Here is a 12,175-nt window from a genome sequence, read left to right as displayed (position 1 = left end):
GAGAGCAGAGAGACGGGCATTCTGTAAGATTGTTGGTGAAGTTTGGGAGCCGGGAGCATGAAGGCAGTGTATGAAGCGGGTCGCTGCCCTGTGGATTGTCAGCTCAAAGGGGGGGCTGCCCACAGGAGCAGTGGCAGCATGAGGAGCAGGTAAGCGTCACACCTCCACATAGCCCTGTAGCGTGACCTTGTTTAAAGGGGAGGGGGGGGAAGGTGACGAATGTCAATGTTATTCAACACTAAACCGAATGATTAACGATGTGGAATGATTTTGTCATTATTCTGCTCCAGCTCTCAACCCACGTGTGAGTAGAGGCTGTACCAACGTTTTAAGAAGAAAATACCTTCGGATGGCTTAGCCTTCAGCTGGGGGGGGGGGGTTGGGGGGGTACTGACCCCCCCCCCCCCGCGACATTGCTTAACCCACGCTTCTCAAGCGGAGTTGGACATGCACAGTCCTTGATGGGTGATGTTTGCTGCGTGCATCGTTGCCTGTGACCACATTGGTCGGAGTGCGTCCGACCTCATCACATGTCGGAGGCGAAGCAGGCTCCAACCTGCTTAGCGGTTGCATGGGAGCCTGCATGGGATAGGTATTATAGGCTGCTGCTGCTGCTGCGTTACGTCGCGCACAGCGGAGGGCAATGCAGCAACATGTTGTACTTCTATGCTGCCAATTTCACGGCCCCCTCTCTCCACCTTCATCACCGCTCTGACTGGTGTGGTGAAGTATGGTGATATAACCCCGCCGACCCGCACTGCCATACAATGCCTCTAATCCAGCAGTGGATTGTGCATGGCTTTGTCATTGTCAAATAGGCTCCGCGTCTCGTTATATGTAACTTTGCTCCGGATTAGAAGGCGCACTTTCCTCGCCTGTGTTTCAAATCCAACGTTAGAGATGCGTCATATAATCCGGTATGTGTGTGTGAGCAGAGTGTAAACATCGCCATTGGGGAGACAAAGGCCGCCGGGCGTGGTGCTTAGCCACCCACTCCCTCTTGTGTAGTGTCGGCATTAATAGGTGCTCGCTAACAGCACTTGTGCTCGGGCAATGTTAAAAGGCTATGCGGGGGATCTTTAATGTGTGGCAGGAGTTATGGTCAATGTCAGAAGTTTGGCGATACTCATAGAGGCCCGCATGGCGGCGTGCTATCCATCCGAATCGGAATCAGAATGTTGTATTTATTACCGGAGGAATCCGATGAGCTGTAAAGCTCTTTCTCTCACAGACGAGACGTTGGATGTCGAAACCTGTCCAGAGTGTTGCCGGTTTTGAGTGAAACATTCCTGCTGAAAATGATGCACTCCCATAAGGCCGTGTGGTTCAATGAGATATAAAAAATTGCTTTGATTTGTTTTTATCTGGAGGGACAGATATGGGAATGATGAGAATTATTTATTTATTTTTCTCACAATCCAAATTTACATTACAAACCAAAAAAAAACAAAGAGTATGATTCCTTGCAGTCACGAAAGCTTCAAATCTAGAAACAATTTACTTTTTATTTGTTTTACAGATCCCATCAGCTACATAGCATTCTGGGGGGGCGGGAGGTTTCAGCATCATTGGTTTGATACAAGCAAACTCGGGGCCGGTTTCGACATTAGCTGTCTCATCAGCAGTACGGATTAACCAAATAAGCATTGTCTTGTAATAACATCTGTAACCCATAGCGGAAAAATATATATACCTACAGCCCCTTTGTCAATCCACTCCTGGATGGATGCCTTTCCAAGTCCTATCGGTGACAGGGATTGGCCACGCTTCACCACCACGCTGGACAATGCGTGCGGACGAAGAGCGCCGTTGCTGCTGGGATCTTCAGTGAGCGGCTGGTCACACCGCCGCCTCTGTCGAGTGCCTTGCCCCTGCGGTGTGCGGCCGACTAACCAGGGCGCCCTCTTGCCCTTCGTGCCTCTCTCCCTGTGCTGCAGGGCAGGCCACCCGCAGTCGCGGTGCCTCTCTCCCAGCGCCGCCTTCCAAGCGATAGCTCGCAAGCAGCGGCGTGGGGTGAGCGCGTAGGACGGGTGCGGAGGGGGTCGTTCGGGGATGGAGGGTGGAGAGAAGTTGTCCCAATAATATAGTGGTTCTTCACTCATTTTCAGAGGGGGTTGGGGGGGGGGCACTTTCGCCGATAAGACATTATCAGTGTGAGGGCGCGCACACACATTTTAAACCACTGACGTTTGACAGCACGATGATGATGTGGGGGGGGGGGGGGTGGTTTTACATTTGTGTATTGTCGGGGGCCGCACGTCAGGGGCCGGGCTAAAGGCCGTCGGGGTCCACCAGTGGCCCGCGGGCCTTGCAATAACACGACATGTGGCATATGGTCACCCGGAATGTGTCCAATCTCATTGGATATTGAAAAGTAAGCAGGATTGAGTCTGGACGGTGCTTGGATTGGTCGACCACCATGCATGAAACTGGTGACATCGGCAACTGTGGAGGCTTTGTTATGGGCAGCAGAGGGCAGTGCAACAAAAGCCACAATACCACTCTGTTCCTATGCTCCCTCGCCTTAGCCCCCCCCCCCCGCACTGACCAGCATGGTGAAGGCCAAAAATCGCATGGTGCGGAGATGCCCTTGTCCAGCAGTGGATTGACACAAGGGCTGTGCGTGCACATGCGTAAGAGTTGATGTCACGAGTTGCCACACTCAAAGTGTGAGCGGACAACCGGAGGGGCGAAATGTTGAGGCGCTCCCAACGTCTCACGGTGGTGTCAGTACTTTCCCTCTCCGAGCATCTCGGTCGGAGCAAAAACAAATGTTTTTCTTGGGGCCGTCCATAAATGACCTCACGCACCTAGGGGGGGGGGGGGGGGGGTCAGATATTTGTGACGATGTGTGACGATGTGTGACAAGGGGGAGGGGGGGTTGAGAAATGTGACGTCACATCAAAATGCGCAACTTTAAATAAATATAGACAACACGTTCTACTTAATTAAATCTACTTTTTAATAAATGTTTTCTCCTACAACATCAGAGTGCAGCGCCACATTAAATACGCACTACAATGACAATAGTTTAAAGCGATTTGAAGCATGTTTTATTTGGGGGGGGGGCAGAGCTTTGTGACGTCATATTTTAGGGGAGGGTCTGACTTTTTGTCACTCCGTGTGACGACGAGGGGGGGGTCAAAAATCGTCCAAAATCGCGTGACGTCATTTATGGACGCCCCCTTGGGGTGTAGCTGCGGTTTGCTGCTGGATACATAACAGGACAAGTAAATGACCTGGCGAGTTAAACAATCGCCACGAGCCATGCGGCGGCGGGGGGGGGGGTTGGGGAAGGCCCTCATCCAGCAGTGGATGGTCTAAGAGGGCGGCCCGTTCGGAGCCCGTGAGACGTGGCGCGTGTTCCCCGGCAGGTCATCGAGAAACGCCGCCGGGATCGCATCAACAACTGCCTGTCGGAGCTGCACCATCTCCTGCAGCCCACGGCCTTCCTACAGCAGCAACAGCAGGTGCTGTGAACCAAGGCCGTAACTATGGAGTCAACATTGGGGTGGGACCAAATCCTCCAGGGGGTTCTGGGGGTCCCCCCCCAGAAAAAAAATAATCGAAATTTGAAAACGAATTTCCTGCCATTTCCTGCCAAAATATTACAAATTTCACTAACACATGGGATGGACTTTTTATTTATTTTTTACAATAATGTCGAATAGTTTATTGTATTACATTGCTCTGTTTTTCTCTTTTTTTTACCTTTTCTTGTTTCATTGTATGTAATGGCAGAGATTAGGGATTAATAAAGTACAACCATCACCACAATCATATAAACAGAAATCTATTTTATAGCAATATATTTGGGGGGACATTAAGAGCATATTTATAATTACGGCCTTGCTGTGAACAACAACAACTCAAGATTAATAATAAATACAGGGCGATCCATTTATTGATACCCCACTGATTTATATTGCCCCCCCCCTCCTCTGATTGAATGGTGCACTCATGCCATGCCAGTCCTACGCATGATGGCAGCAGCGATACGTTCAGGGGCTAGATATTAATGTGGAGGTCTGCTAGCCACGACTAGAGGGCTTCAAGGAGAGAGTTTGTCTTGTATCGCGATTCTTCCTTTGAAGGAGCGCAGTCAGTAGCGGTTCGCGATATGGTCCACGATATAATGTACTGTACAGCGTGGCCCAGATGTCTTGTGACCCGCCCAATTAATTGACCCCTAACTTGTTTTTCCTTTGCACATTCGTCGTTTCTGTTTTAAAGAAACATTGTTTGCTAAAATAATACGTGTTAGAGAATTCAATGGGAGGGGGTCACAAAACATCCGGACCAGCCAGGTTAAATAACTAGAGGAGATTCTAGATTTGAAGCTTTCGTGACTGCAAGGATTGATACTCTTATGTTTTTCGATGAAGTCACGTAGGTAAAAAATAGAAGTAAAATAATAATAAATGAAAATAAATCAATTAAATCAGGACGTTTCGGAGGCAACACAGGTGGGACCGTCACAGCCAAATTTACTGTATCGAGTAAAGGGAAGTCCAAGAGACAAGATCTTATATAACTAGAGGAGAGTTTCTTGAGGCAACACGGAATTTATTTAACAATAAATCCTTAACACAGAGGGGTAACGGCCCCTCACACCCGATACACTAAGGAGGGAGCCCCTCTGGACTAACACGCCTCTCACTGGCTAACCTCACTCCGTCTTGGATGAAGCTTGGGTCTTCACGGGTATAAGCTCGAGCCGACCCTAGCCAGGGGTACGGCTCTGCCCTTGGGCTCTTCTCTTCTGGAGGCTCTTCAATCTTCGGGTGAACGACGACTGCCGGGACCGTTCAGGGTTCCTGCTTTTATGCAGGGCCGTGGCTCGCTCCGCCCCAGTCACACCTTCCTTCATGAACCTTCCAGAAGGACCTGGGGATGATGTCATCCCCCAGCTCCCTCCTGGGGTCTGGGGTCTGTACCTCTGGACATGCCGTTCCATAGGGGTAACCGTTGGGCCCTATGGACCATCGTCTCTTAGCACTGGGGCCCAGCCCCTCTTCTGCCCCCTATTGGCATGTGGCCGGTACTACCGGCTAACTGCATGGGAATGGCGCATCTTCGCCCAAAAACACCTTTACACACGCGCAAAACCTTTGTCGGTCGATGCGATGCGGGGTTACAGAGCAAAGCCGCCGACAGTGGGGGAAGGGGGCCGTCTGCTTCACATTGGACATTAAAGGTGCCACGGCTATAATTAGCAAGATTCGGCCATTGCGTGCCGGTGCAGTCCACATTTTTAGCCAAATGTGGACATCTACTTGTAAATGACTCAATCGTGATTACTGTGTACATAGCAACCATCGTATTCTATTGCGAAAGCGTGGCAGGACCCTCCTGAAGAAGAGCCATGAGACTCAGTGGGATGTTCCCGGGTAAAACCCGAGGTTAACGCACAGGGCGATCCGTTTATAGACACCCCAGTAAAATAACAGTGAGAAATCACAAACACGAATTAATTTCAAAACCTCTACACGCCTCCCAACAATCCCAACGTGAGTTCCTCTACGAATAGTGCGTATCCGTCCTGCTGTTTGATGTACTCAGTGTATCACAGGTCTTCCTCTAACAAACAAAAAACTAAGAGAGAGAGAGACGTGCGATAAAACGGGGATCTCAACAAGTTTAAACGATTGCAATCAATCGACCAAAAAAATATCGGCCAACTCCTCGTGTGCCACAGGCGTCCGGTGCCGGGGTAACGACGCAGGAGCGCGGCAAGCTGGAGAAAGCCGAAATCCTGCAGATGACTGTGGACCACCTCAAGGAACTGCACTCGTGCGGGGCAGCAGCCGGTAAACACTGCCCCTCTAGGGGCTTCGCTCGGGCCGCCTCCATCCGGGACGGCGGCACGGGAAATATTTTTGTCGCCCGGCGCACCCATCCAGTATTATTACAGCGTTCTTCACTAATGATCGGAGCCTGGCCACTGTCGCCGATAAGATGTCAGCAGTGTGAGGGCTGCCCACACATTTGAAACCATTGTTGGGTTTGACATCGGCACGGTGATGATGATGATGGTGGGGGATGTTTTCACCATTTGTGTATTGTCGGCGGGCCAGGGTGCACGCTAAAGGCCATCACGGGCCGCCAGTGGCCCGCAGTGAGAAACTGAGGCCTGCGGTTAATCTATTCTCGCACTGCATGGGTCATTTACTTGGGTGATTGGGCTTTTGCCAGTGCAGCTTCCAGACTATTGGATGCTTTGCCTTTGGTGATGAGACAATCAGAGTCGTTAGAGATGTTTAAGTTGTGTTTTGAAAACTCGCCGCTTTAAATTGGCCTGCACTCCCTCGTTCTGGTCCTTGACCCTGGTTCTGTTTATTTCCTGATTTCTATACGCGGCGTGCGTTGGGATGTATGGATGATATGCGCCTTACAGATGTAAATTATTATGGCGACAATTTCACCAGAGACGTACATACAATCTGCAAACAAATTAGAGTAATAATTATAATACACACAATGCTCATTTACAAAACAGAATTTGCTATAATTGTGGACCATGAGCATGGTTTTCCCAGCATGCCACAAGACGTCACAAAAGTGCATGGATAATGGGCACATCCTTGTTATAGTCCACCAGGTGTCAAACTTGTGGCCATATTTCGATTTAAAGCTTTCGTGACTGCAGGGATTCATCTTCTTGGTTCTTTCGGTAAAGTCACGTAGAACTTCTACGTGACTTTACCGAAAGAACCAAGAAGATTGTGGCCATATTATTTTCGACAGCAATAGGACGATGCAACGATTGTATACTGGGTTTATCCTTGTTAGATATCATCAGTAGAGTAAAGCCATATTTACCTCCAGTGCGTGCGATGAGTTCAATATCCACGATTCGCCCCTCATGCAGAACTCGGCATGGATTTGCCAGAAAAGTGTTGGAATTGTGATATTTTGTTCAATTTCGTAGAATTTTCAAATATTACTTTACGTAAAGAAAAACTCGAAAGTGCATAAAGATTCACGGAGAAATGCATGCTTGGAATTCGATTTGCAAGGCAATACTTCCAAGACTTGCGTTCGTGAATTTATTAATCGGCCGTTACAGGCGGTTACCTGCACGACACTTCCCTGGCCTTGGACTTCTACCGCAGCATGGGCTTCAGGGAGTGCCTGGGCGAGGTGGCGCGCTACCTGAGCATGACCAGCCCCGCGAGTGGAGGAGACCCGGCCTGCGAGCACCCCCTGCGGAGCCGCCTCATCGCCCACCTGCACGGCCTCGCGTCGCGCCTGCCCTGCGCCGGGCCCGCCGGGCCTCCCCGCATGAGCGGCACGCCCTCCTCATCCACCTCCTCCTTCCCGTCCTCCTGCGTGCACTCATCGTCGTCGTCGACGCCATCGTCGTCGTCATCCATGGCGCCACCCTTGCACTGCTGGGGCCTCATGCTGCTCCCCCAGGGGCTGCCGTGGGTGTCGCCGGCGGCCCCCACGGAGTTGCACCCCCACACCGCGCCCCACGGCCCCGTGCCCACGTTGCCGCAGCAGCAGCAGCTGCTGCTGCTGCCCGGCGAAGCGGCGCTCAAACACTTCGCGTCCTGAGCCAAGACGCCGTGGGAGGGCGGGAGGCCGGCAAGTTCGACCCACTGCAAGCAAAGACAGGACTGCACCTTCACCTTGTGGTTTTACAGCCGCATGGCAATGCGGGGCCAGATTCACGCGGTGAATGGTTAGGCGCGGTCGTGCGTACTCCTAGTCCCAGCGCTTTGGAGGTGAGCCGCAAGTGGTTCAAGTAGATAAAGCATTTCTCACGCTTTCTGTAAATGATGACAAACCCAAGTCACTGCCCTGCTGCTGATGCTGCTGCTGTTATCGCTGCTGATGTCCAAAATAGTATAGCAGTGATTTTGACTATTTCGAGTCGGTGGTTTCAAACAAGGCTGTGCGCATTATCCAAGCAGCACGGTGATTTCACGTGACATGCAGGGCATGATGGGAGGACGGATCCAATGGGCATGACTGGACTGTGTTTTTCTGTCTAAAACTCATATTGGGCATATGTTATTAACTCTTGTGGAGCCAAAGGTGGATCGATCAAGTAGATGTATGAGACTTTAAAATATGCGAGGCTTCAAGATGCTCAGAATATAGCGGTAAAGCAAGTGTGTTGGTCAACCCATTTGTGCAGATATTTGAGCATTACATCCTCATGCACGTGGGAAAGGGCTTTCTACCAGCACATTCACCAGCTCTGCTCATTTTTGAGTGTCTTTTGTTGTTTGTTTTAAGTGGTTTTAGGGCCACCTTGGGTAAACTGGCCTCAGTTGGAATAAGGGATATCCAATGGTTAGGTATTATTCCATTGTGTCGTAGTTTTCTTTTTTACTGTTTCTGTACAGCGTCTTGAGATGGGGTGGCATTTAGAGACACGATATAAATCCACATTGTAATTATAATAATTTTTTAAAAAGTATATCATCGCAAGCATTTGAAATGCATTCACATGACTAATAGTGACGTTTGCCTTGTGTATTAACTAAAATGTATAGTCATATAAATGTCCTACAATGCTTGTATTGACGCCTACCGGGTTCCTATAGCTGATTGTGTATATGACAAAAACAGCCCACAAATCTCTACGTTAAATCGTCAATGTGTATTGAAAGCTTATATGCAATATTGTTGTTAGAACATTTCATTTTACATGATCAAGTATCGAGGAATGTTGCCGTGGTGTAATGGTGAGCCCACTGGAGTTGCAACCCAGAGGTGGCTGGTGCAACACAATCTCAGGGCGAGGGAAGTTGAAACAACGGGAAAGGTCTCTAAAATCCCTCCCCCCACCCCCGCTTCTGAGCACCCAACAGCATGAATGGGCTCATCACAATTATTCAACCGGCAGGTCGCCACGTGTGGTGGGGTAAAATGTGGGTACCCCCACCTCTTCCAAGAGGTCTGGCCAGCGTGGAAGAATAGGCCAAATACCCTCTCTATTGGCTCTCGAGAGCTCATTCTGGTGTTGGTTCTTGCGCCAGAAGCGGTGTCAGCAACAAACTGTTGGAGGGCTGCATCCCTTCCCTGTGGCTCATTGCACCGTAATTCAAAATTTCCACTGTCAGTATTTTAGTCCACAGTTTTTCAAACATGTGTGCTGTTGTGAGCGGTTGCGTGTTTTGTGCTTGTGGCCAACAGTGAATAATTTACATGAACAAGTGTACGTATTTATCTCCTCGGCATATATTGGCGTATATTATTATTGTACATAAGTGAAATAAAGATATAAGGCCTTCCATATCTGCACATCTGAATTCTGTACGTGGTTTAGTGGATCCGGTCACAATCGAGTTTCAAGTTTATTTTGTATAACCAGGTGAAAATCTCACAAGCACAATCTTAATTTAACTTTTATCAGTTTTGTGCAAGTGGATAAACCGCTGAGGTGCTGCGGCTCTGTGTGAGATTGAGCTGCATGCACAGTTCACGGAGTTCATTCCATGAACCCAGTCGGCCACTGCCTGTCCCACCATTGCGTTCAAAGAGGGCTTTAATGATTGCCTACGTGCGCCCTCTGCTGACAGTATAATGCTGCTCGCTCGCACATCGGAGGGCATTGCTGGGTTAAAGTAATATTTATATTCACGTATTAAATTACCAAGCGTTATCTTCTATAGTTTACATAGCAATTTAACGCTGTATCTTCATATATTTTAATTAAGAAAACGTGGGGTGGAGAGATGACGCAGCGAATTAAGCATCCTGCAGGCTACAAACGCAGCGCGTTCGATTTTCGACCACTGCCACCTTCAGTAGCAAGGGATATACAGTATCTGCACTTCTTATGCACTGTACATAGCCAATCGTGTTAATCGAGCAGGTTCTGGGCCCGAAACTCCACCAATCCTTACTGACCGGCGTGGTGAAGTATGGTCAACAACACCCAGTGACCGAGACGAAGTGGGGAGGCCTTCATCCAGCAGTGAAATCGACACAGACCTGTCACGTACATCACACATAATAGATACAACGCGCTCATACAAAACATTCGTTATTTTGACTTTGAAAATGATTATCTTAAACACATGTACATAAAGAGCAAATTGTGACATTTATTGTGGCTTTTTTTATTTGAATGTAGACTGAACGTCTTCATGAGTTATCTGTCCAAGGGCAGGTCCCCACGTGTCACCATGCTTGCTCCATCTCACCGACTCCCCCGATTCACCGCGCCGCCCACACTGGGAGCCTGGAGTCATACCTCTGGAGGCACTGCCCTCAGCGTTTGTTTGAACTGACGCGTCTTAATGAGAACGAGTGCCGCCCACGTCGAGGGAGACACGTGTACACAGCCACGCGCGCGCTCGAGACCTCAAATGTTTATTTGAATCGGCATTCGATAGACCACGTGGGACATATTTTTCAATCGTCAGGGTGCGTGGAGCGTGAGCCCATTTAATATTTGGACGGAGAGGACGGCTAAACGTGGGAAGGTGTTACGTGATGGGTCGCGACAACTGCAGTTGTAGAAACCACGCGGTTATAGGGATCAGTGCCCTTACACATTCATCGCCGTGTTCTCCGCATTATCAGGCACACTCTTTCCCCCTGTATATGCGTCTTACAATCCGGTTAGGTGAGTGCGACCAGATTATATATATACACAGTTATTGACACCGGGCACACGTTTGGGGTGCATCTTACTTTCCGGAGCGTCTCATTATCAGGACACAACGGCAATCGCCGTGCATTGAATCGCATGCACAGGCGAGAGCGTGAAGCTAGCTGGCTTGTAATTGGATATGCAGTCGGGCTGATCCGCGTTAATTCGGTAATTAAATATATGCAAGAGCCACACGTGCCCTTTCGCGTTCACACTTAGCTAGCAGTAAGTGACAATTTGAAAAAAAAATACCGTCCTGTTTTAGAATCAACCCTAAGCCCCGGAGAGCCCCGCGGTTGTGTGGGTCGTGGGGGGTGGGGTAGTGAATAATGGGACCTTCAGGTCTGATTATATTGTCGTGGGGGGTGGAGCGGTGGCGCAGTGGTTACTGCACTGTGTATATAAATCCGACAAGATTTCCATTCCTGGCCATGACCAACATCAGTGGCGAGTGATGTTTGCGCCTTTCTTTGATAAAATATTAAGTATTTAAGCTGTCTATTGGGGTGGATCAGCGGTACCGGCCATGGCTTCTCGCCTACCCATCCTTCACACCAACCTGTACTGCCCGGCGTGGTGAAGTATGGTCAAAACAACTCGTATGACCGACACGGCGTGGCGATTTCTTCATCCAGCAGTGTATTGGCCAAACGCTGTGAGTTATCAGGGCCGCCCGGAGCTTTGTGGAGGCCGCGGGCTGGAGTCCACGTCGGGTCCCCTATAGTCATTGGTGGCCAAAGAAGTAGGCTGTCTTTGAGAGTTCCCTCCTTGAAGGGACCTCGAGTCCCACTCCATGGAGGGCAGCACTTCCTTAACCCTCTACACACTAGAGCGTCATTTTGTCGCATGACAGTCAACCCGGTATTTAACGATCAGAGCTGGAATGGTAACCAATGATAGTGCATAACCACATTCTATGTTGTATATATGATAATTGTTTTTTTACTCTTTTGTCTGGCAACAAAACTGACACCTTTTTTACAAGGAGTCATGTTTTGTTGCCAGATAAAAGGGTAAAAAACAAAAAAACAATTATCATATTTTGCTACTGGCAAATGAGGTTACAATGGTGTTGTATATATATTGGCAATTTTGAAAACATTACATTTGTGATCTAGGGTAAAAACATGGTTTAATTTACCGAAGCACAAAGTCACATGGTCGTCATTCAGCGTGTGCGTAATCGCCGAGCCATGCGGTAGCGTCCTCCGTGGCCATGTGGTGTTCTCGTAGAGCTCCGCCAAACTCAGTCGGTGGACATTCGTCAACAATACGCGACTCTGTTTGTAGATAGCCACACTTGTAGTTGTGGGTTGTCGTGAAGACGGCGGAGGTTGACTACACAGAGACCTCACCCTGTCCGGAACCTGTTCAGCAATTGTGGGGGCCGATGTCCACCCCACCGCCCTCGCCGGGCAGGTGGGGCGCGACGTCCACCCCTTCCACTACCTCTTCCACCGCGTCGGTCGGCTCCCGCCGGGCCCCCGCCGACCGCGTGACCGGGCCCCCCGCGCTAGCGCCCCCTCTGAGGGACATGCTCATGCTGCTGGCTCACAGCCG

At 49.6% G+C, this 12,175-nt stretch overlaps 1 protein-coding gene across 1 annotated transcript; it reads left to right on the top strand.

Moving 5' to 3' along the window:
• The first annotated feature begins 138 nt into the window (after window positions 1-138).
• On the top strand, window positions 139-9,248 carry LOC144718593 (hairy/enhancer-of-split related with YRPW motif protein 1-like). The gene is made up of 5 exons (XM_078593966.1): window positions 139-149; window positions 1,938-2,013; window positions 3,375-3,470; window positions 5,699-5,810; window positions 7,070-9,248. Exons 1-5 carry the CDS (start codon window positions 139-141, stop codon window positions 7,558-7,560), a joined length of 786 nt encoding a protein of 261 aa, XP_078450092.1. The 3' UTR covers window positions 7,561-9,248.
• The last annotated feature ends 2,927 nt before the right edge of the window (window positions 9,249-12,175 follow it).

This window comes from Lampetra planeri, chromosome 5, assembly GCF_965212315.1.
Source record: "Lampetra planeri chromosome 5, kcLamPlan1.2.h2, whole genome shotgun sequence".
In the NCBI taxonomy this organism is placed as follows: domain Eukaryota; kingdom Metazoa; phylum Chordata; class Hyperoartia; order Petromyzontiformes; family Petromyzontidae; genus Lampetra; species Lampetra planeri.
The sequence above is the reverse complement of the archived record's forward strand: the minus strand, read 5'-3'. Positions and strand labels throughout refer to the sequence as shown.